The following is a 25,000-nucleotide window of genomic DNA, read 5'->3' as shown; positions in this document are numbered from 1 at the left end:
TGCTATTCTTATCTTAAAAGCTCGCCGTGAATCTTAGCTGGGAACACGGGCTGTTAGCCTATATTCACTATTGACCACACGACACGTTAGCATAGCTAGCTAGCCTAGCTGCTCACGCAACTAGCACTCAGTTGGCTAAAGTTTGGAGCAACAATTCACCGACGCCTTGCTTGGAATAAGCTCTCAAATATCAACTATATAGTAGTTTAGGGTGAACGGGAATTGTTGTTGCCTTCTTTTGTGCTATCTTTTTCAAACTTTTCGCCGGTTTGAAGCTAATTTCTCAGTCGGATATTATCAGTTGAATTTTCAATCATCCTCTCTCTCTCGCGGAATGGAAGGCGGAGACCAGTTGTTGAGTCACGCCATCTGATTGGCTAGAATTGATTTGTCACTCCTGATGTCCTGGCTTGGCCATTGGCCAGCCACAGTAATGCACGGTCATGGAGATTGAACAAGTTCAAATACTGCTTTTATCATTGATATTGCTTGGCAGAATATCATTATTATCAATAGATTGATTCGTTTTTGGTGGTGTTCTTCAGTGTTCAGGTGTTCTGGAGTGTCCAGGTGGTGTTCTGGAGTGTTCAGGTGTTCTGGAGTGTTCAGGTGGTCTTCTAGAGCGTTCAGCTGTTCTAGAGTGTTTAGGTGGGGTTCTAGGATGTTGAAGTAGTGTTTTCGGCAAGGATGTTCAGGTTATGCCCTAGAGCACGATTTTCAATTCTAGAATATAGAATGTGCAGATGGTGTGCTAAAGTCTAGAATGTTCTGTTGGTGTTCTAGAATCTGGAGTGTTTCCATGAGGCTGTTTGTCTGTGTGCGTCACTTGGTGCCTCAGACACTGCTCAGTCTGAAACATGAATCCTCTCACGGCTGTGAACGGGCGCTGTAATTAAAATCACTTCATCAACACATGCTCTCACACACCATCTCTGATCTCCGCTCATGCACTTTGGTGTGCCTATGTGGTGGTGTGGGTGCATTTGCATATGTGTGTGTGTGTGTGTGTGTGTGTGTGTGTGTGTGTGTGTTTGTGTGTGTGTGTGTGTGTGTGTGTGTGTGTCTGTGTCTGTGAATGTTCACCACTTTCAAATTAAAATTAGAGAGCGAGAGAGAGAGAGAAAGAAAGGTCAGCAAACCAAAAAAACTAAACATGGACATCATCAACAACAGCCGCTGCAGCATCTCTCCCTTGGTGCTCAGTGTTGTGGAGGGAGGGGAGCCAGCAGCTCCGCTGTATCCAGGCCACTGCTTGTTTTGAAGTGGTCATGCTTATTAAAACTCTCTTTTTAATTTTTTGGCCAAGAGTGAGAAAAAAAAAAGTACAAAAAAGATGGCTGCATTTTATTTTGTGCGTTAATGAACATACCCAACTCTCTTCTGTGCCACGGGTGAGGTTGTGTGTGTGTGTGTGTGTGTGTGTGTGTGTGTGTTCACACGTGTGTGCGAGACTACCTACAAGTAAAGAGGGTATTCACCGAGCGTGTATGTCCCTCTGCTCACAGAATTGGCTTGGGTCAGGTTGAGTGCTATGATATCTGAATCTCTTTCTCCATGTGTTGTTCTAGCTGTGGGAGGGAAAGAGGCTTTTCAGATAGCCAGACAGGCTATGTTTGTGTGTGTGTGTGTGTGTGTGTGTGTGTGTGTGTGTGTGTGTGTGTGTGTGTGTGTGTGTGTGTGTGTGTGTGTGTGTGTGTGTGTGTGTGTGTGTGTGTGTGTGTGTGTGTGTGTGTGTGCGTGCGTGCGTGCGTGCGTGCGTGCGTGCGTGCGTGCGTGCGTGCGTGCGTGCGTGCAGGCAGGCAGCCAGGCAGATGACAGGGCTGGTTCAGACAGACACCTGACGTCACAGAGGGCTTTGGCGAGGCTGGAGGGAGGCTAGAGCAAGCTAACACTGAGCCCCTGGAGGAATGAAGGGATCAGAGATGGAGAGAGAGAGAGAGAGAGAGAGAGAGAGAGAGAGAGAGAGATAATGAGGATATAAAGAGGAAGACAGAGAGAGAGGTTTCGCTGTCGAGCTACTGAAGCTAAGTGGGTTAAAGACAGACAGACAGACAGACAGGCAGACTAACAGAGAGACAGACAAACAGGCAGACAGACACGCAGACTAACAGAGAGACAGACAGAGAAAAAAGAGAGAGAGAGAGAGAGTGAGTCACAAGGCTAGGAAGTATGGAGACTTGAGAAGAAGAAGCATTGCTTTGTTATCTGGGCTTAGAGATAATTGGAGACCTAGATAGACGGTGAGAGAGAGAGAGAGAGAGAGAGAGGGAGAGAGCGAGGGAGAGAGAGAGAGAGAGAGGGAGAGAGCGAGGGAGAGAGAGAGAGGGAGAGAGAGAGGGAGAGAAAGAGAGAGAGGGAGAGAGCGAGGGGGAGAGAGAGAGGGGGAGAGAGGATAGACAGTCCGCTTCACATTGAAATAAGCTGTCCCTCTGCCGTACCTAAAGAATATTCCACATAAGAACATCATTCTATCAACCTCGCGCCCCTGGGCTAAGCTACGACGTCTCGGTGCCCATCATAATCACTCCACCTCCCCGATGTGTTGTATAAACAGGCAGAAATATCTTCTCTGTCGATAAATCTTCATATTGTGTGATTATGTGATTTCCTTTAATTTTTCTGTGTATTTAGGGACGGACACTGAAAATTAGCTGTCCCTACTCAAATAAACACATAGATAAATAATAAATATAAATAAATATTAGCAGTCTATTTCACTTCCCTATTTTGCCCACCTGTGCTGTGACATCATCACTAATGGCTCGGCCCCGTCTTTGTGCTTGTGGAAGAGTGATGTCATCAGGGTTTGCGCTCTGGTACCCGTGTTTGATCCAGTGAGCCGCGTCCGTCCGGAGTGGTGAGCCAATCGGTGCCATCACCTGAATCTATGTCCCCCGACCGCTCCTGTCTCACAGTGATGACATGTGACCGATGGTGCCGCCGGGTGAAGTCACTGCCGGGTGAAAAAAAAATCACAGAAGCACAAAAGCAAGAAGAGAGAAAGGAAAGGAAAAAGGAGTATTTGTGAAAGACTGGCGGAAATCATCATTACAATACGTCTGATATGATGGCTCTCAAACCCCTTTACTGAAATCTCCCTAACATCAGGCCTGCTGGCCAGAATGTGTGCGTGCGTACGTGCGTGCGTGCGTGTGTGCGTGCATGTACATGTGTGTGTATGCCGGCGGTCAGAATAAATAAGAAAAATCACGATAGCAATGTGCACCAAGATTTATGCTTTAGATTTTCATATTCATTAAAGTGCCATTGTACCTTTCGACGGTGCCTAGCCAATACTCACTTCTAAGACACTAGCATCAAAGTTCAATAACCTTAGCGACAGTATGCTAATATTGAACTGAGAAGTAAATTAGTGTCCAAGTACAGTATGTTTGATGTATGTATAATATGCTGTTATGTTAAACACAGGTCGTTACAATGAGGAGTTGGACTGGGGAAGTTGGAGTTCTCATTAGGTATTCTCACTGGTAGAAGCTCACTGGCCTTAATTTAAACGTCGTGGCTGTGACAGGTGGAAAGAGGGTGGGAGGGAGGGAGGGAGGGAGAAAGGGAGAGAGAAGAGACAGAGAGAGGGAGAGTAGGAGAGAGAGAGGGGGGGGGAGAGAAGGAATATTTAGATATTCTTATGAGGGAGGAAATTGCTATTCAGTGTCAGAAATAGCCCCAGTGGGACTTCTATCTTTATTTCATCAGAAATATTATTTTCTTCATTCAACCTTAAACCAGGAAATCATATTGAGATTTGGGAAGATGTGGCAGGAGTGTGTGTGTGTGTGTGTGTGTGTGTGTGTGTGTGTGTGTGCGTGTGTGCGTGTGTGCGTGTGTGCGTGCGTGCGTGCGTGCGTGCGTGTCAAACAGACAGGCCAACAGGTTAAAAATCACACCTCTCTGATAACAAGGTTCCAAATATCACCACCTTGCTGAAATGGTTCTATATATGTTTGTGACACCTCACCTTAAGGGTGACATAAAGAACCCCTAAGAAACCTTTTTTTCTAACTGTGTGTGTGTGTGTGTGTGTGTGTGTTGGGGGGGGGTTTATGATATTACATTTCCTATACTCATTTATGAGGTTCACAGGAGGGTGTACTGGATGTTTAATTAACGAAACCCTCACATAAACAACTAGCTCATACCATACCCACACACGCACACACGCACGCACCACACACACACATGCACCCCCCTCTCCCAACCCTCCCACACACACACACACGCACACACACACACACACACACACACACACACACACACACACACACACACACACACACACACACACACACACACCCACACATACACCCTCTGCTGCCATAACCCAGTGTTAATGACAGTGGAAAGTACTTACTCTGGTGTGTGGGTCGGGCGAGGCCCCTTGATAATGGGAATTAATTACCTGAGTCTGGAGGGCACAATGGGTTTCCCTTCAGCTTATTGTCCTCTCCTCCACACACTGCACTATTATTATTCACACACTAATGTGGATGGAAACCCTTCTCTGTCTGTCTGTCTGTGTGTGTGTGTGTGTGTGTGTGTGTGTGTGTGTGTGTGTGTGTGTGTGTGTGTGTGTGTGTGTGTGTGTGCGTGCGTGCGTGTGTGTGTACTGTATTAATGTTAGGATTAAAGCTGATGTGTACCTTGCTGTTTCTAGGTGTAACAACCGGACCCAGTGTGCCGTGGTAGCTGGGCCTGACGTCTTCCCAGACCCCTGCCCCGGAACATACAAGTACCTGGAAGTACAATACGAGTGTGTCCCCTACAGTAAGTACTCATCTATACTACTAGAGTAATATACATCTATACTACTAGAGTAATATACATCTATACTACTGGAGTAATATACATCTATACTACTAGAGTAATATACATCTATACTACTAGAGTAATATACATCTATGCTACTCATCTTAATAATAATAACAATAATAATAATGCATTTATTTTGTGTTAGCGCTTTTCTCAGCACTCGAAGACACTACATGCCGTGGAGAGAACAAGAGTAGATAGACAAATAAAAAATGAAACAAAAGCAACCAGTAAAAACAATAACACAAATAGTTGAAGGTTAAAAGCAAGTTTAAAACGATGGGTTTTGAGGGATCGTTTGAAGGAGGAGAGCGTGCTGGATTCTTTGATGTGATCTTCACTACCATGTACCTATACTATTCACCTCTACATCTATACTACTGCACTACCATAACATACTCACATATACATTCATCAATGTAATGTACAGTATATGCCTTTAAGCAGATGCTTTTTTCCAAAGTGAGTGAATACATGTTTTGTATATATGGTCCCAGCGGGAATTCGAACCAACAACCTGAGCATTGCTAGCACACTGAGCCACACAGGACTAATATGTCATCACTGTGGTTCATGGAAAGTCACAAAGGGAGGGGCATGATCCCCCCCCCCCCCACACACACACACACACACACACACAGGAGACACTGGGTAAGGATGGAAAATATGAGGAATGATGGTGTGATTGTGAAGGAAGGAAGGAAGGATGGATGGATGAAAAGGAAGTATGGCCTAGGATGACAGGATGATGACAGCTCTCACTGTCTGACCCCTGACCTCTGGCTCTGTGTTGACAGCAGGGGAGACTGGCGGAGGCAGAAGACGCAGGACAAGCTTTTTGTCAGGCATGGAATGGAATGAGGAAGGGTATCAAACACTCCATTCCTCATTCCGTTCCATGCATTACAATGAGCCTGTCTGGGTCAGAGGGTTGAGAGGGGCTGAAGTCAGGGGAATTCCAAATAAGATGGGTTATGCTCTCTTTGATAAAATGATTGCTGTCATGACGTAAAAATCCTTCGCGATACCTTCCAAAGGACAGTAGCTATGGTTTGTTCAGGTATTTGCTTACACAATAATGATATTCTTGAAATTATAATCTATTATGTCAAAATGATTTAGATTTTTACAATGAAACTCTTCAAATATCAAATAATGCTCACGCACCACCATGTTGTTTGTGTTGCTGGGAGTAGACAGGACTCAGTGATGAACGCACTTATGATTTAACGTCCTTTATGACTCTATGATTGACAGATTATCAATATACAGTATTGTAGACTTGTATGCGTTCACACAGGCTGTTATAAGAAGCCATGAGCTGTTATGATATGTCATAGGAGTAGTTCTAGTTCTATAATAGTCCTATAACAGTCCTAGTCAGAGTCCTACAGTATACTAGTCCTATACTAGTCCTATACTAGTCCTATACTAGTCCTATAATAGTCCTATACTAGTCCTATATAGTCATATAACAGTCCTATACTAGTCCTATACTAGTCCTAGTCCTATTATAGTCCAATAATAGTCCTAGTCCTATGTAGTCATATAATAGTCCTAGTTCTAGTCCTATACAAGTCCTACAAAAGTCCTATAATAGTCCTATACTAGTCATATAATAGTCCTATACTAGTCCTATACAAGTCCTACAAAAGTCCTATAATAGTCCTATACTAGTCATATAATAGTCCTATACTAGTCCTATACAAGTCCTATAATAGTCCTATACTAGTCATATAATAGTCCTATACTAGTCCTATACAAGTCCTACAAAAGTCCTATAATAGTCCTATACTAGTCATATAATAGTCCTCTAATAGTCCTCTAATAGTTATATAATAGACGAGAGTCCTCGTCCTTGTCCTATAATAGTCCTAGTCCTATAATAGTCTGATAATAGTAATTGTCCTTAATAATCCTAGTCCTATAACAGTCCTCTAATAGTCCTCTATCCATAATAGTCATATAATGCACTGGGTGTGATAGAATACACTATACAAGCATTCATCTCAGGTGGTTTATAGCCACTAGAAAATGGTACAATATAATATTTTCTATTACATTTACAATAGTGATCTTGACAACATAGTTTCTCACTCTCCCACATCCACTTCAGACAAAGTGTATCAGAATACAACCTGGCATCATTCCTTCTCGAAGACAGCCAAGTCAGTATCCCCCGGAAACATTCAATTATGTCTCAGTAAATAGGCCCTGCCGTTTCAGGTGACGAGCAGATTAAATAATCCAACTATCAGACGCCTCTACCAAGCAGATGGAAACAGCAACCTGACACCTGCTTAATGTTCCCACTTTATTGAGTTGCCTTTGAGTTGCCTTTTGCCTGTGTGTGTGTGTGTGTGTGTGTGTGTGTGTGTGTGTGTGTGTGTGTGTGTGTGTGTGTGTGTGTGTGTGTGCGTGCGCGTGCTTGCTGGGCATCTGTGTGTGTGTTTCCGCATCTGCATCTGTGAGACAGAGAGAGAGAGCACCTGTGTAGTGATACCTGTGTAATGTTGTGACGTTATTGAGTTGCCCTAAGAACAACGCGGCATGCAGCAAAATTAGTTCCAGGCTGATCTGATAACACGAGTGTCCATCTGGATAACATTCCCCCTCTGAAGCTGGCTCCTGAAACCACAGCCATTAGCTGGCTCTGCTAACAGACATAGGGGAGTGCATTAGGACTGTGCATTTGCACAGAACTGGACATAGAAAGAGATTGAGTAGAACACACATGCCCATTCAAATCAACATTTCATGGTCACTGGCGGCCATCTTTTGGTGTACCATTTGGAAGTTTACAGCTTTATTAACAACCAACTCAACTCAACTGACATCGGAATGTTCAATCAAATGATGCTTAGTTGCTATGGTGCCGCCTCTGAATGCTTCGATTCCCTCTGTGCTTTACACATGCAGTAACAATGATACTGTAATAACTCTACAAAGATATAGGCTTCAATATCACATTGGCCAATAGACTGCATACTGCTGAGAACACATTGGCCAATCAAGTGCTTCATTTCAGCAGTGGGCTAGACGCGTGAATATTGGAACGCAGCTATGTTCCAATAATCTTGGGGGGGGGGGGGGGGGTGGATGGGGGGGGGGGGGGGGTGGAGAGGAGAGAGAGAGGGGGGCTGGGGGTGGAGCTAAGTGGTATCCGCTAACAACCCATCAGTGTAATTGGCCGTTGGTCACCTCTGGGGCTCAGATGTGGCCAATCATGCTAATCGCAGGCTCTGATTGGACCGTTAACATCTCCAGATGCCACCTGGGGATGCTACTTGGGCTTGAGTTTGGGCTGTTTTCTTTCTTTTCTTCACATGTGTTGCCAAGGTCTTAGAAATCCGGGAGGATTTTAATACAGGTAATTAAATTATGTATGCTCCCAATTTGCGGTGATATTTTGCTCCAGTTTTTCTTTGCTTTCTTGTTTTTTTTTTCAAGGCTTTTTTGTCTCTCTCCCTCGCTCTCTCTCTCTCTCTCTCTCTCTCTCTCTTCTCTCTCTCTCTCTCTCTCTCTCTCTCTCTCTCTCTCTCTCTCTCTCTGTCTCTCTCTCTCTCTCTCTCGCTCTCTCTCTCTCTCTCGCTCTCTCTCTCTCTCTCTCTCTCTCTCGCTCTCTCTCTCTCTCTCTCTCTCTCTCGCTCTCTCTCTCTCTCTCTCTCTCTTGGCTGCTCTCCAAAGCTCATTATACGGCACGCTCCCGCTCTCTCTCGTGTTTGGAGTGTGTCTGTCGCTCCGCTGCCAAACTTACTGTCGGAGTTTTGGCAGGAAACACTTTCCTTGAACTTCCTGTGGATACACGCATTTATGGTACCTTCTGTCACGTCTGCGATGTTCAATTAGGCTTTATAAGCACTCATATACATGCCATGGCCCCTCATAGCAACCTATTATATTATACATTATAGATACATTAGGGGAGGCTACACACATGCTTGATACCATTCCTCATTCCACTCCATGCATTACAATGAGCCCGTCCTCCGATTCCTACCTCCACCAGCCTCCCCTGAGACACACACAGTCCATGCCTATTAAAAAGTGTCAGGTTGCACTAGATTGCTAATAGAAAGAGTCTAACCTCTCTGACTTCCAATGTCAATACCCGTCCGGATGAGCCTCGTAGTTCCTCATAGCTCCGAGCTCGCCAACTTGTATGCTGAAGCAATTAGCTAGCGATCATATAAACAGTATCTCCCATTGAAAAGCCTTAGCGATATGCTAGTAATACCCACACAATCTATTTCAGACAATGGTTCCTGGGGCTCTGAGGAGAAGCTAATTAAAAGATAGCATCGTCTTGTTCGCCCAATTATGAACGTTTCTGTCAGATCGCTTCATAACGCCACCGCCGCTGCCGTCCCACGGAACTGCGGACCCCCGTCGTCCTGGAGACCAGGCTTCTGTCCTTTAAAATTCTATCTTCTGTCTATCTGTGTGTGTTTCATATCCGAGGGAGGGGAGGGAGGGGGAGGAAGGGGGAGAGAGAGAGAGTGTGGTGGGGGTGGGGGGGAGACAGAAAGAGACAGGGAGGAACGGGGAGAGAGCGAGAGTAGAGTGGGGGGGAGACAGAGAAAGAGAGGGGGAGGGAGAGGGCGAGAGGGATTGGGGGAGAGAGAGCTGTGGATTTTGATCTCTGTCATTGAGCTAATGACAGAATACTCAGTTATGAGATAGAAAGAGGTGGAGGGAAGGAGGGAGCGGGAGAGGAGATAATGAGAGAGGGAGAGAGAGAGAGAGAGAGAGAGAGAGCAACACAAATATGCAGCTATGAGATATGAAAAAATGCAATATTTATTGGGGTAAAACTCTGTGTTCCAAATTGGCTGCCAGGTATGTGGGATCCTGCCACAACCTTAGGGACAGGCATCGGAACAAGACACCACATTTAATATGTTACTCTGTCTCCTATCATTACTGAAATTATTATTATTTCGTAATTTATGTTCTCTCACCGCTTATTTAATATTTGGATAAATTATTATATGTTTGCTTTGGCAATGTGAGATAATGTCTTGTCGTGCCAATAAAACTCATTGAATTGAAAATTGTGTGAGAGAGAGAGAGAGAGAGAGAGAGGGAGAGCGAGAGAGGGAGAGCGAGAGGATGAGACAGAGGGAAATTGTGGTGGCAAGAGAGGGGAACAGGGAAGACAAAGAGAGAAAGAGAGGGAGGGAGGGGCAGAGAGAAAGAAAGCGAGGGAGAGAGAGAGAGAGAGAGAGAGGGAGAGAGAGTCTGTGTGTCTCCGTAAATGACCTTGGTTTTAGCTGGCTGAACTGATTGGAGATCACAGAGATGAGAGTGGTGAGGGCGCAAGCCCACTGTCTCAGAGAACACACACACACACACAAGCACACACACACACATGCACACACGTACGCTCGCACACATGCACGCCTGGTCACGCACACACTGTCTCAGCCCACTGTCTCAGAGAACACACACAGACACACACACACACACACACACACACACACACACACACACACACACACACACACACACACACACACCGTCTTTACGCATAGTCTAATACCTCTTTAATAAACCATAAGTTTTCAATAAAAATGCTAATATCTCCACACTGCAGTACAGTGAGGTTAACACAGTTTCTGTGTGTGTGTGTGTGCGTGTGCCTGTGCGTGTGCGTGTGTGTGACCGCGTGCGTGCGTGTGCATGGCGGTGAAGGCCAACACAGTGGCTCTTTCAAGGTTGACCATGCACAATAGAGACATTGCTCCCTGTTTCCAAAAAACACCAAACATATTTTTTGAAAGGTTTTATGAAAACATCTCTCACAGCAGTTAACTGTCGAAAAATACAACACAAAAGATTGAAAGGCAACATTTCATCACTGACGTTTCAGCTGCAAGGACATATATCAAGACGAGTCACTTGTCATAAGATGTCTTGAAGAAGTCCTTGTCTTGTCTTTTCTCTGAAAAAACCCCCCCTCTATAGTCAAGCCTCTTGTCTTTCATTTTTGAAAACACTAACCATGAACAAACCTTGAAATATCAAAAAAAAAAATCTCTCCCCTGCATTTATCCTGTGGAGGCTGGTGGAGGTAGAAATGGGAGGACGAGCTCATTGTAATGCATGGAATGGTTTTAAACATGTTTGTTTGACCCCATTCCTCATTCCGTCCACACACGCATTACAATGAGCCCGTCCTCTGATTTCTACCTCCACCAGCCTCCCCTGGGGCGCTCCAAAGCGTCGGCAGTTTTTTTAATCTTTACGGTTGACAAACACCTACAGTACAGTACTCACCTGACTTCCTCGAGTCTCGAGTATTCAATAGATGTCACGGCAACAAAATAATCGTGTAGTGGGCACACAACTGAAGCTAACTGCTAATCTAACGTAGTCGCTGTGTTCCGAGTGTTACACAAATTGAGTGACATTTGTTTGACATTTCAGCTGCCATTTGGAATGTTTGTCGTTTGCACACTCTTTCATTTGCAATCCATTACTCGCTTGTAACCTCAAACCCTGTGTGTGTGTGTGTGTGTGTGTGTGTGTGTGTGTGTGTGTGTGTGTGTGTGTGTGCATGTGTGCGTGTGTGTGTGTGTGTGTATGCGTGTGTGTGTGTGACTGTGTGTGTGTGCGTGTGTGACTGTGTGTGTGTGTGTGTGTGTGTGTGTGTGTGTTGTGTCCTTTGTGGCTGTGGAGACTTTTACAAGTGCTAAAGTGAAGATAACGGTAATTGTTTGAAGCCGTTTCTCTTCAGTGCTCTGGTGTTGTGTTCTGGTACTGCTTTTACACTCATTTACCTCTTTTCATGGATTAAGAGTTCATGGAGTGTGTGTGTGTGTGTGTGTGTGTGTGTGTGTATGTATGTGTGTGTGTGTGTATTCTACTTACGCGTGTGCCTCTGTGTGTCTTCATGGAGTAGAGTATATAATGGAATGATTGTCACTCCCCCACCCTCCACCACGCTCCCAACCCACCTCACAGGGAGAGTACATCTTGGCACGGAGGCGTTTTAATATCTTAACACTCCGCAGCACGCACACACATACACACACACACACACACACACACACACACACACACACACACACACACACACACAGACGTTTGAGTTTTACATGTTCCCCACCCTGATGATGGCTTATTTACCACAAGCTGTGCCAACACTCACCCCTTATAATGCATCTTTCATGATGGAAAGTGTGTTATGGTTGTGTGCGTGCGTGTGTGCGTGTATGTGTGCGTGTATGTGTGCGTGCGTGTGTGCGTGTGTGTGCTTGTACAGTACCAGTCTGTGCATATGTGTTGTTTTTGCTTTAATGCGTTTCTGAGTTCATGCGTGCATGTATGTATGGTGTTGGTGCTATATATAAATCCACTCCTCTCCTCTCCTCCCCCACCCCTCCCCCCCCCTCCCCCCCAACCCCCCTCTCATCCCTCCATCCCCCAGAGAGCAGTCCTACTCCCAGTGTGTTAAACAGCCTTAAAAGACTTAAGAGCAGCCGGCTAGCTCGGCAGAGTAAGGTTACTACCATGTTCACATTCCCTCCCGTCCCCTCGGGTCCTCTAGGTGAAATGGAATTCATATGTTTAAAGAGGATAGAGAGGAAAAATGTGTATATTTCATTCCTCCCACTCCCTTCTGCAACACACTAAAGACAACACTCTGGATAGCAGAAGAGAGAGAGGCTCTGACCGCCGAGAACTTCTACTGGAAGCGCTCGGCTTCCTCTTTGGACACACACGGACGCACACACACGTGCATACACACATGTGCATGACACAGATGCATGCACGCACACACACACACACACACACACACACACACACACACACACACACACACACACACACTGTACAGTGCTTGAAATGTTCAGGTAACAGTGTTGCGTTTTGGGTAACTGCGTTCTGTGTACAAAAAACTATGGGAGGGATGGGGGCTAGTCGACTAAGTTTAAAATTGCATGGCTAAATCAACTCACATCACACAGGAAAAATATTGGGTATTGAAGTCAGAGTTTACACTCGTTCTTTATAAGAGAGAGCAACTTGACACACACACACACACACACACACACACACACACACACACACACACACACACACACACACACACACAACACACACTGTGCAATAGGATGCTTTTTAATGAGGGTGTTTTGGCCCTGCTGCTGTGAAATGGTCCCAGTGATCAAATGGATGCTCTGATTTCCATTTCCTCTGCTGCTATTTGCACACATTACATTAAACCACACATTATGTCACTTTAATTTGCATTGTTTTCTTCTTGTGCTGTATACTATAGCAACAACACAGTGCGTTTGTGTGTGTGTGTGTGTGTGTGCGTGCAAGCTCATGTGTGTGTAAAACGCATTAGCTCTCAGGACTCAAAAAAATCCCTGTTGAGGTCTCCTTGGACGATTACGTTATTTTATTACCAATAAAACATGAAGAACTTCCCGGCACTTTCACAAGGTTATGGTGAAATATGGGACAGATTGTGGAGATCTAGGATTGTATTATGATAATATTCTTATTATTGCATCACTCATCTATTTATGTCCTCTCTTCTTCTCCTCCTCTCTCCTTTCTTTTTATCTTCCCCCGATTGGCTGGAATAGAAGTGGAACAGAAAGGTAAGTCACTGCCTTACACACACACACACACACACACACACGCACACGCGCACGCGCACACACACACACACACACACACTCACACACTACCCTTTGTGAAAAGCATAAAGAATATCTTCGTTTTGTCCCTGTCATTGTGACTGCTGAAAGTAGTGTTTTGTCAGTGAAATGCTGTTTGAAGCAAACACGTCTGTGTCTAGTCAACAGTGACAGAGACGACTCCTTCATGCTCAGCAGCACTATATTAAGACACTTCTCAGGTCTTAGAGCATAGAAATAGCTTTTTGATTGGCATACAGTACTAGACCTGTGTTTTTCTTTGTCTCATGCTCTGGTGCTATCTTCAACTAGAACGTTCTTGTTATGGGAATTCTAAGTGTCGTCGTGTAAATTCTAACACTGAACAAAGATTCCATTTGAGTCTAGAGTGTAGCAAAGCCACCTTTTTATTTATTGTGCACAGAGGAAACGTCTGCCCCCTTACGAGAGACAGCCAGAGGAGTTCCAAACTTGAGTTTCAGTTATACTTTTATACAGTTCCTCAGCAGGAGAATCAGGCATTACACCAGTCATAAGACACAGCAGTTTTCTTATAGGTCAACCCAAGTTCTTTAAACCACAACAACAAAATGGTGGACATGTTCTTCATACCATCCTCATCTCAACGGTCACATGGTTACATTCCTGCTGACAAACATAGCTCAGTTCTGCTCTATTAATATAATTTCCATTGCATTCTCATTTACAAAATGCTGATATCCATTACATTAAGTACTGGAAACAACAACTGTGGCCATTTCCCAATCTGACTGAAACAGAACTTCTATTGTGAGAAATGGGAGGAAAAGGGTGAAAACCAAACCACATCTGGACTTCTCTCTCCATGACACACATTCCAGTCACATGACTAGAGTCCCCAAGACTCCAGTCTCTCTGTTTTCCCGGAATTTACAAGCCACCCGCATCAATCATAAAACACAATCCCAGTATTCTGACTCGGGAATACCAAGCCTGGTGTGGGAAATGAATTACCGGAACGTTCTATGGAGGACGACGGGATGAAAGAGTTGGAGAGTTCTACACTCAGCGGTCTCTGACAGAAATAGAAACAGAGAACAGTGGTGTGAGCCTAATGAGCAGAGTGGAGAGGAGGGAGGGAGAGAGGGATGAGAATAAAGGAGGGAGGAAAGGAGGGAAGGAGGGAGGGAGGGAAGGAGGGAGAGCAGGATGGGAAGTAATTGATGTACCATTTTCTCTTTTCGTTTCTGGGACAAGTCTATTAATCTGTTGAGTCACAGTAACAGACACAGTAACATGTACCATACAGACACAGACAGACACACACAGACACAGACACAGTAACACACACACACACACACACACACACACACACACACACACACACACACACACACAGTAACAGACACACACACACACACACACAGTAACAGACACACACACACACACACACACACACACACACACACACACACACACACACACAGTAACAGACACACACACACACACATACACACACACACACACAGTAACACACACACACACACACACACACACACACACACAGTAACAGACACACACACACACACACACACACACACACACACAGTAACAGACACAGACACAGTAACATGGAGCATACAGACACAGACACAGACTCAGTAACATAGGGCATACAGACACAGTAACATGGAGCATACAGACACAGTAACAGACACAGACACAGGAACATGTAGCATACAGTACATGCCTAAAGACCACCATTAGTGTATTAAATCTGCTGGACAAAACAATGTTAGATTTGATGATTTGATACAGTACACTATTCAGTATTATTCTGTGCTGAAGTTGTACAATTAACACAGAGTTTAACCAAAACCACCAGTCAGTATATCATCATCTTACCTCACTGTGGAGAGATGTCATTAGAGGGTCATAGAGTTGACATAAAGAGGAATAACAGTTGTCAATACCTCCTTTTGGTCTCTGCTCAGACACATAGACGATATGAAACCTCTAACCAAACCTCATCTCATCTTGCCTCATGGTCTCTCTCTGGTCCTCTCTCTCTATCTCTCTCTCTCTATCTCTTCCCCCCTCCCCTCTCTCTCTCTCTCTCTCTCTCTTTCTCTCCCCCTCTCCCCAGTGTTCCTGTGCCCAGGCATACTGCGGGGGGTATACCAGAGCGAGCACCTGTTTGAGTCGGACCACCAGTCGGGCGCCTGGTGCAAGGACCCCCTCCAGGCCTCCGACAAGATCTACTATATGCCCTGGACACCCTACCGCACCGACACCCTGACAGAGTACTCCTCCAAGGAGGACTTCATTGCCGGGCGGCCCACCACCACCTACAAGCTCCCCCACCGTGTGGACGGCACGGGCTTCGTGGTCTACGACGGCGCCCTCTTCTTCAACAAGGAGCGCACGCGCAACATCGTCAAGTTCGACCTGCGCACGCGCATCAAGAGCGGCGAGGCCATCATTGCCAACGCCAACTACCATGACACGTCGCCTTACCGCTGGGGCGGCAAGTCGGACATCGACCTGGCGGTGGACGAGAACGGCCTCTGGGTGGTGTACGCCACGGAGCAGAACAACGGGCGCATCGTGGTCAGCCAGCTGAACCCGTACACGCTGCGCATCGAGGGCTCCTGGGACACCACCTACGACAAGAGGTCGGCGTCCAACGCCTTCATGATCTGCGGCGTGCTCTACGTGGTGAAGACGGTCTACGAAGACGACGACAATGAAGCCACGGGCAACAAGATCGACTACATGTACAGCACGGACAAGAGCAAGGAGATGTTTGTGAGCATCCCCTTCCCCAACTCCTACCAGTACATCGCCGCGGTGGATTATAATCCACGAGATAATCTGCTCTACGTGTGGAATAACTACCACGTGGTCAAGTACCTGCTGGACTTTGGCAACAACGACAACCGGTTGGGTAAGTCTCCTCTCCTTCTTTGACTTCTTCTTCTTCTTCTTCTTTGACTTCTTCTTCTACTTCTTCTTCTTCCTCTTCTTCTTCTTCTTCTTCTTCTTCTTCTTCTTCTTCTTCTTCTTCTTCTTTTTGCTCTTCTTTTTCTTCATCATCTTCTTCTTCTCCCTCTTCTTTGGCTTCCTATTCTTTGACTTCTTCTTCCTTGATTTCTTCTTCTCTGTTCTTTGGCATTGTACTGTAGGTTTGTGTAAACAGAGGGTGAAAGGATAAACACACCCTCCAATAAATGTGCTATTTGCTCCCAAAATGTCTCCTCTTTAAGTTCTGTGGCTTTGTAGGTTTGTGTATATTGGTGCCCTAATGCAAACTCCATTGCTTGAAGGATAGGATTGTGCACACACTGATTTTAGCAGCCAAGACTTAGGCCTGCAGATGTCCTTTCTCGTTTCGATTAGTCTTTTTGTTGACGTTGCATTTTTAGACATAATGGATGCATATATATCTGTGTAGCCTGTGCCCACACTAAGCCCTCACTCCAGGGGAGGCTGGTGGAGGTAGAAATCGGAGGACGGGCTCATTGTAATGCATGGAATGGAATGAGGAATGGTGTCAATGGTACATGTGTTCTCATTTTGTTCCGTGCATTACACTAAGCCTGTCCTCCGATTTCTACCTCCACCAGCCTCCGCTGATACCGTGTAGCCTCTGCACACACTTAGAAGGCCTCTGCCTTACTTACTCTCTTGCCACCCTACCCCACCCTGCCCTCTTAAATGGACCCAGGAGTGTCTGGGAGGTGGTGGTAGTGGGAGGGGGGGAGGGCGGGGGGGATGGGCACTCTCAGGTGGGGTGTGAGAGGAATCTAACCCCCCTGCTCCGGCTGGAAGGCTCCGGGCCCCTGGAGGCTAGGGCTATTTGCCCAGTGTAATTGGCTCTCAACACCGTTCTACGGAGTAGGCAAGGTGCTCTGGCTCCATGCTTTATTAAATGATGGGCAGATTAACACATGCTCCTGCACGCGCTGAGGAGACACAGTACAAGCAATTAGGAACCAGAGGAAGGGGGTGGGGCGGAGTGAAAACTTTGTTTTTACCGATCACTTAGAGAGTGTGTGTGTGTGTGTGTGTGTTTGTGTGTGTGTGTATCTGTGCGTTTGTGTATCTGCGTTTGTGTGTGTGTGTGTGTGCGTGTGCATGCGCGTGTGTGTGTACGTGTGTGTGTGTGTGTGTGTGTGTGTGTGTACATGTGTGTGTGTGTGTGTGTGTGTGTGCATGTGCGTGTGTGTGTACGTGTGTGTGTGTGTGTGTGTGTGTGTGTGAGTGTGGGAGATCACTGGTATAATGGACCTCTGGGTGCCTCTCGAGGCTTTAAAGAGTAGATCAATGGGGATTCAATGTAGAGAGAACGACCTCCAAAGAGCAGCGAGGGCCAGACTGCTGACCAGGGAAAGATAAATAAATACAATCAATGGCGCTCCGCTCCGCGCCCTCGCACCGTAGAGACAGAGGGAATACATTAAGTAGCTCAACTGCATGATTTTCTACTTGTCTTGAAAAGACGACGGGTCGATGTGTAGTGCTGTTTTTTCTCTCTTTTTTTTCTATCAATCTTTCTGTTTTTTTTTCTGTTCTCACGTCTTGATGACATCATCAGTAGGAGGGCTACTTGGCGGGAGAAACGGAGACCAGCAAACCGAGGTTGAAGGGTTTGGTTAAGGTGAAGGGTTTGGTTAAGGTGAAGGGTTTGGTTAAGGTGAGGGTGAAGGGTTTGGTTAAGGTGAAGGGTTTGGTTAAGGTGAGGGTGAAGGGTTTGGTTAAGGTGAGGGTGAAGGGTTTGGTTAAGGTGAGGGTGAAGGGTTTGGTTAAGGTGAAGGGTTTGGTTAAGGTGAGGGTGAAGGGTTTGGTTAAGGTGAGGGTGAAGGGTTTGGTTAAGGTGAAGGGTTTGGTTAAGGTGAGGGTGAAGGGTTTGGTTAAGGTGAGGGTGAAGGGTTTGGTTAAGGTGAGCGTGAAGGGTTTGGTTAAGGTGAGGGTGAAGGGTTTGGTTAAGGTGAGCGTGAAGGGTTTGGTTAAGGTGAGGGTGAAGGTTATTTTCAGTTGTAGGTTTTGACCTAATTGAGCTGTCAATGGGATGCTTGTCCGTTTAGTCTCACCTCTTCATGACTTGTCCAGTCGTGTGTGCGTGCGTGCGTGCGTGCACGTGCGTGTGTGTGTGTGTGTCATAAGTGATGTAATGGTTGTGTTCCACCAGGATGCTTCCACTAGCAGTATCTCGTTCATCCTAGATTGACGGTGTTTCCTGTAGGAAACAAGGTGATTAGAGGAAGTCATTTAATGGTATCGGGACACAACTCAGAGAACCGCAATTACTGTGTTGAGTCTCTCTCTAATGAAGCATGCTGATTGGACAGTTCAAAATGAGCTCATGCTAACTGTGTTCATGGATTTATCCGTGGATACATGTTTTTTTTTTTCTCATTCGAGAAACATCACGCACACACACGCACGCACACACACGCACTGAACTCTTAATCCATGAAAAGAGGTAAATGAGTGTAAAAGCAGTACCAGAACACAACACCAGAGCACTGAAGAGAAACGGCTTCAAACAATGACCGTTATCTTCACTTTAGCACTTGTAAAAGTCTCCACAGCCACAAAGGACACAACACACACACACACACACACACACACACACACACACACACACACAGGGTTCGAGGTTACAAGCGAGTAATGGATTGCAAATTAAAGAGTCTGCAAAACCTCACAGACACACACACACAGACACACACACACAGACACACACACACACACACACACGCACACACACACACAAACAGAGTTAATTGAGCCTTTTCTGTCTTGCTGTAAAGAGAAGAGAATGTCAGTGGATTATCAGTTGGAAGATAAGAAGTAATATTCCCCTGTTTCCAATGACCACACACACGCACGCACGCACGCACACACACACGCACGCACGCACACACACACGCACGCACACACACACGCACACACACACACGCACGCACGCACACACACACGCGCATGCACGCACGCACGCACGCATGCACGCACACGCATGCACACACACACCCACGCACACAGACACACATGATGCCTTCTGGAAATGCATATCAATCTCCTCTGAGTGATTGAACAGAGACTGTGACTCTCTCACGCGGTTGGCAGATGTTTACCGTCTTTATTTTGGGGTTATCGTGCCTCCCTGTCTCGGCTCTTCCTCCGCCTTGTCCTCTCTCTCACACTCTCTCCTTCCTTCTCTTTCTTTATCCCTCTCTCTCTCTCCGTCACCATCTCCCTTCATCTCTCATCCCGACGCTCTCCCTTTGCCTCTACATCTCTCTCATCCTCCCTCCCTCCCTCCCTCCCTCCCTCCCTCCCTCCCTCCCTCTCTCGCCTCGACTGTTCATGATGTTGTTTTCATGGCATCTTCTAACATGAATATTATAGAACCGTATACATGCATCCTGCGCCATGCACCATATGCCACGTCTGTAGATGGAGTATGTAGAACGCTGCCTCAGATGAAACGTGTTAATAATTGATCAGCCTCTCGTCTCCGAATCATCTGCATCCACAAACTTTGAAAAACTCTCCAAAGTTTTTCCCAACAAAGTCACAAAATTATTCATGTTATCCGCATTTGGGAGAGGGGAATGGGGGAAAGGGGAGAGGGGAGTGGGGTGTGTGGGGTGGGTGAGTGCTGACTTGATATTTCACACACTCCCACACACACGCACGTACGCACGCACACACACACACACACACACACGCACACACACACACACACACGCACACACACAGACACACACAGTCTCTCTCTCTCTCTCTCTTTCTTTTTCTCTCTGCATCTCTCATGTACACACACATACACGTGCACGCGCGCGCACACACACACACACACACACACACACACACACACACACACACACACACTAAAACGCGCACACAGTTTTGCATTAGGTGACAATATCCTTTTCTTTGGATGTGTGAATGCATATTAAATAGCAGAGAGGTGACACATTGAAACGTGTAAGACAAGTGGAGCAATATCTCGCTGCATAATTCCAGGAATGTCCTCACATTTTCTTATTGTAGTTATTGCACTGTGCACACAGTCATTTCATTGTTTTTTTTTTCTTCTGCTATCAAAGAGCGGAATTGACAGTTGACTGTATGCAGCGCTCTGAATACCAACATCCTTTTGTATGACACAGACGCGTTCAGGAACATTCAACACCTCACGTCTTCAGTTGTAATTAGTGCTTTGGTCTTAACACCTACTTTTATAGAACCTTCTCCTGCATCAATGTTGATATTCAGATCCACCGCTGTGCTGACAGTTCAGCACGCTATAAAAAACAAAACAAATCTACAATTAAAAGACAAAACAGTCTCGCCTCGCTGTTCATTTGTTACAATCAATAAGGACGATAAACATTTAAACACTCTCTTTCTTTCATCTTCTCTTAGCCTCCATTAAACCAATCATTCACAACGTAGAGGGTTTGACCTTTGAACTCCCCGTGGCCACAGATGCAGAGTTCTATTTCCTAGGGAAGTGGAGCATGTAGTTTCTCCATTGACTTTCCTCCCCTCCGCTCCTCACTGTGTGTGTGTGTGTGTGCATGTGTGGGTGTGCCTGCGTGTGTGCGCGCGTGTGTGTTCTGCCCTTGTAGATTGCAATCAGTCCACTGTGCCAAGTGGTGCAGGAAATGTCCAAGCTAGATTGGAGGGAAAAAAGAGAGACAGAGAGAGAGAGGGAAGGGACTGAGATGAAGAAAGCATTGCTTTGTTATCTGGGCTTAGAGAGACTTAGAGGGAGGACATCTTGTCACTGAAAGTCTGGAGTCGAGACCTGCTTTCAGCAGCTCCCTGATGAGGCCACTCACTGACCAACCCCTCCCACCTGTACCACTGCTGCTTCAGAGCCAGACAAGACAGACAGGGAACGTGCGTGTGTGTGTGTGTGTGTGTGTGTGTGTGTGTGTGTGTGTGTGTGTGTGTGTGTGTCTGTGTGTGTGTTACCACAGATACTCTAATATTGATTATTTCTCCCAAGGCGTTGTGTCTGTGAGTCACATTTGGCTCCGAAGTGGCTTGGCCTGTTTTGGTGAGAGAAATGCTGTGTGTGGGTGTGTGTGTGTGTGTGTGTGTGTGTCATAGACCTTTATAATGAACCAGAGCTGTTTACACCAGCTGAGGTGACCCAGCTCTGTCAACAGGAAGATTTACTTAATTGAGCAAGATTGGTGTCCTCTCTTTCTCTCTCTCTCTCTCTCCCTCTCTCTCCCCCCCTCTATCTCTCTGTCTATCCCTCTCCCCCCCCTTCCTCTCTTTGCCAAATTGATTACGACACCAGCATCATGGTTGGGGGCTGAAATCTTCCAGAGTCTGTAGCACCTGGTTCCTCTCTAGTGAGTCCTTACTGATTGGATTGGCCTAGACACTCACTCTCCGTAGCCAAACAGCTGATGCTACCCTACGCTACACTAAGCAAGGGCGGACAGGGCAGAAATCTCTGTTGCCAAACATCTGATTCTGAGCTAAACTAAGCTAAGCAAGGCCGGGCTGGACAAAGGTCTCTGTAGCCAAACAGATGATGCTAAGCTAAGCTAAGCAAGGGTGGCCTAGACACTTGCTCTCTGTAGCCAAACAGCTGATGCTAAGCTACGCTACGCTAAGCAAGGGCAAACAGGCAAAATCTCAATTACAATGAGCCATTAGCCACTAGCCAGCTAGCTTCCATGCAACATCGGCATTCCAGACCATTGAGATAAGATCCTGACACGTCAAGTAGAATAATAAATAATAATAACAAAATAATAATAAATAATAATAATAATAATAATAATAACAATAATAATAATAATAATAATAATAATAATAAATAGTTTTGCCTATTTTCTGTAACAAGCTACGATTCTCCCCAAAGAATGTAAGAGACTGCACCACACTGTGAGCTGGCCGGTGATGTAAACATTTCAAGGCAAATTAAACTGTATATTTAGTAACGATAGAGTAACTATCTTTGATCGCCAAAAATCCTGGGGAGAATCCGGAGCTAATATAATATAATAATAATATCTGCCATTTAGCTGACACTTTTATCCAAAGCGACTTACATTGCAGTGAGTTTTTATTTTTCAGTATATATGGCCCCGGCGGGAGCGACAGTTTGACGACACAGTGGCCGTACCAACCAAATGAATATGCTAAACCATAGCACCATCTAAACTTTGGTGGGGAGCTATTACTTTGAAACCCTATCGCGCCACAATCCCTGCGGAGGTTTCCAGGCCATTATATGCTGTAGTGAACCGGTCATGGGGAGCTCCTTTAACCCTGTCCATCCCACCATACGTGTGACGGGCGGGGTTCAAACCCAGGTCTCCCGCGTGGACGACCCAAGCGTCTGCCATTAGGCCAAGAGGATATCCTCAAAGTCCGAGGGAGACACTTGAGTATACTGTACATGTCCCTGGCAGGGCTACCTCATCACGAGAGGGTGATTCCAAACCACCTCCGCTACATGAACACAAGAAAATGATGTGGTGGGAAGGTAGAGTGTCTTGAGAAACTTGACGGCCAGACATTTTGAGCTTGCTACAGCAGTAGAGGTTGTTTTCTATCTTGAGAATCGTTTGGTTGGTTCTTCTTTGAAGTATAGCACTCCGCCTTATCAGCGCAGTTGGAGCTGTTGCCACAAGCAGTGTGTGTGTGTGTGTGTGTGTGTGTGTGCCTGTGTGTATGTGTGTGTGTGTGTGTGTGTGCCTGTGTGTGTGTGTGTGTGTGTGCCTGTGTGTATGTGTGTGTGTGCGTGCGTGCGTGCGTGCGTGCGTGTGCGCGCCACAGGGGCTGTGCGTTATCGCAGTAAGCAGCCCTATTGGATGTCATTGCTCCTATCCAGACTAGAGGGCCTTCTGGGCCCTCCAGACAGATTATCATTCTGCTATTACCCCTGTTGGTTCTTATTGCACTATGTGTGTGCTTGTGTGTGCTTGTGTGTGCTTGTGTGTGCTTGTGTGTGTGTGTGTGTGTGTGTGTGTTCTAGCGTGTGTGTATATCATAGTGTGTGTGTGTGTGTGTGTGTGTGTGTGTGTGTGTATTCCAGCATGTGAGTGCTGTCTCCATCATCCTGCCTCCTCAGTGCTGTGCTATTTATGAAGTGGCTCCTCCTCACCAGTTCATTAAACTGCTCTGTTGAAGAAGAGCTCTGGAAGTGCAGATGCATATTTCATTACTTCTGGACTAGCTAACGGGCTTAATAGTCTGAGAAGACCACAGGCTAACAGGCAGGATGCTGACTACAGCTGCATGGATGGATGGGTGGGTGGCTGGATGGATGGGTGGGTGGAGGGTGGGTGGATGGGTGGCTGGAGGGTGGCTGGATGGATGGAGGGTGGGTGGGTGGATGGGTGGGTGGATGGAGGGTGGCTGGATGGATGGAGGGTGGGTGGATGGGTGGGTGGATGGATGGAGGGTGGCTGGATGGATGGAGGGTGGGTGGGTGGATGGGTGGGTGGGTGGATGGGTGGGTGGATGGAGGGTGGGTGGCTGGATGGATGGAGGGTGGGTGGGTGGATGGGTGGGTGGATGGGTGGGTGGATGGAGGGTGGGTGGATGGATGGAGGGTGGGTGGGTGGGTGGATGGAGGGTGGGTGGATGGATGGAGGGTGGGTGGATGGATGGAGGGTGGCTGGATGGATGGAGGGTGGGTGGATGGAGGGTGGGTGGATGGAGGGTGGCTGGATGGATGGAGGGTGGCTGGATGGATGGAGGGTGGCTGGATGGATGGAGGGTGGCTGGATGGATGGAGGGTGGGTGGATGGAGGGTGGGTGGATGGAGGGTGGCTGGATGGATGGAGGGTGGCTGGATGGATGGAGGGTGGCTGGATGGATGGAGGGTGGGTGGATGGAGGGTGGGTGGATGGATGGAGGGTGGCTGGATGGATGGAGGGTGGCTGGATGGATGGAGGGTGGCTGGATGGATGGAGGGTGGCTGGATGGAGGGTGGGTGGCTGGATGGATGGAGGGTGGGTGGATGGATGGAGGGTGGCTGGATGGAGGGTGGGTGGCTGGATGGATGGAGGGTGGGTGGATGGATGGAGGGTGGCTGGATGGATGGAGGGTGGCTGGATGGAGGGTGGGTGGCTGGATGGATGGAGGGTGGCTGGATGGAGGGTGGGTGGGTGGATGGAGGGTGGGTGGCTGGATGGATGGAGGGTGGCTGGATGGAGGGTGGCTGGATGGAGGGTGGGTGGGTGGATGGAGGGTGGGTGGATTTCTATATAAGTCTATCCCTGGTCTGCTCCCCTCTTATCTTGGTGGGTATATCTCGCTCAAAACCGGTAATTACTGTTTGCGTTCGAGCGACACACTTTTACTTAACGTCCCTAAGGTTCGCATTGAACTTGGGAAGCAGGCCTTTAGGTTCGCCTCCCCTGTAGCTTGGAACCACTTACAGACTGACTTACAAATTGAGGATCTGATCCCGGTCGGGGCTTTTAAAAGTCTAGAAGGGCTTGGAAGCAGACTCCATAGGAGTCTGTAACTGCTTCCACTAGACCTGT

General features: G+C 46.8%; 1 protein-coding gene across 1 annotated transcript in view; it reads left to right on the top strand.

Annotated features, from left to right (window-relative positions):
* adgrl3.1 (adhesion G protein-coupled receptor L3.1) overlaps window positions 1-25,000 on the top strand; it is a gene marked incomplete at both ends in the record, with an annotated part of 82,074 nt that overhangs the window by 14,980 nt on the left and 42,094 nt on the right. The window contains 3 exon segments of the mRNA XM_083692840.1: window positions 4,673-4,782; window positions 13,431-13,445; window positions 15,610-16,410. Of these exon segments, the coding sequence (XP_083548966.1) occupies window positions 4,673-4,782; window positions 13,431-13,445; window positions 15,610-16,410 (926 nt within the window).

This window comes from Argentina silus (assembly GCF_951799395.1).
Source record: "Argentina silus genome assembly, chromosome: 21".
Taxonomy (NCBI): Eukaryota; Metazoa; Chordata; class Actinopteri; order Argentiniformes; family Argentinidae; genus Argentina; species Argentina silus.
The sequence above is the reverse complement of the archived record's forward strand: the minus strand, read 5'-3'. Positions and strand labels throughout refer to the sequence as shown.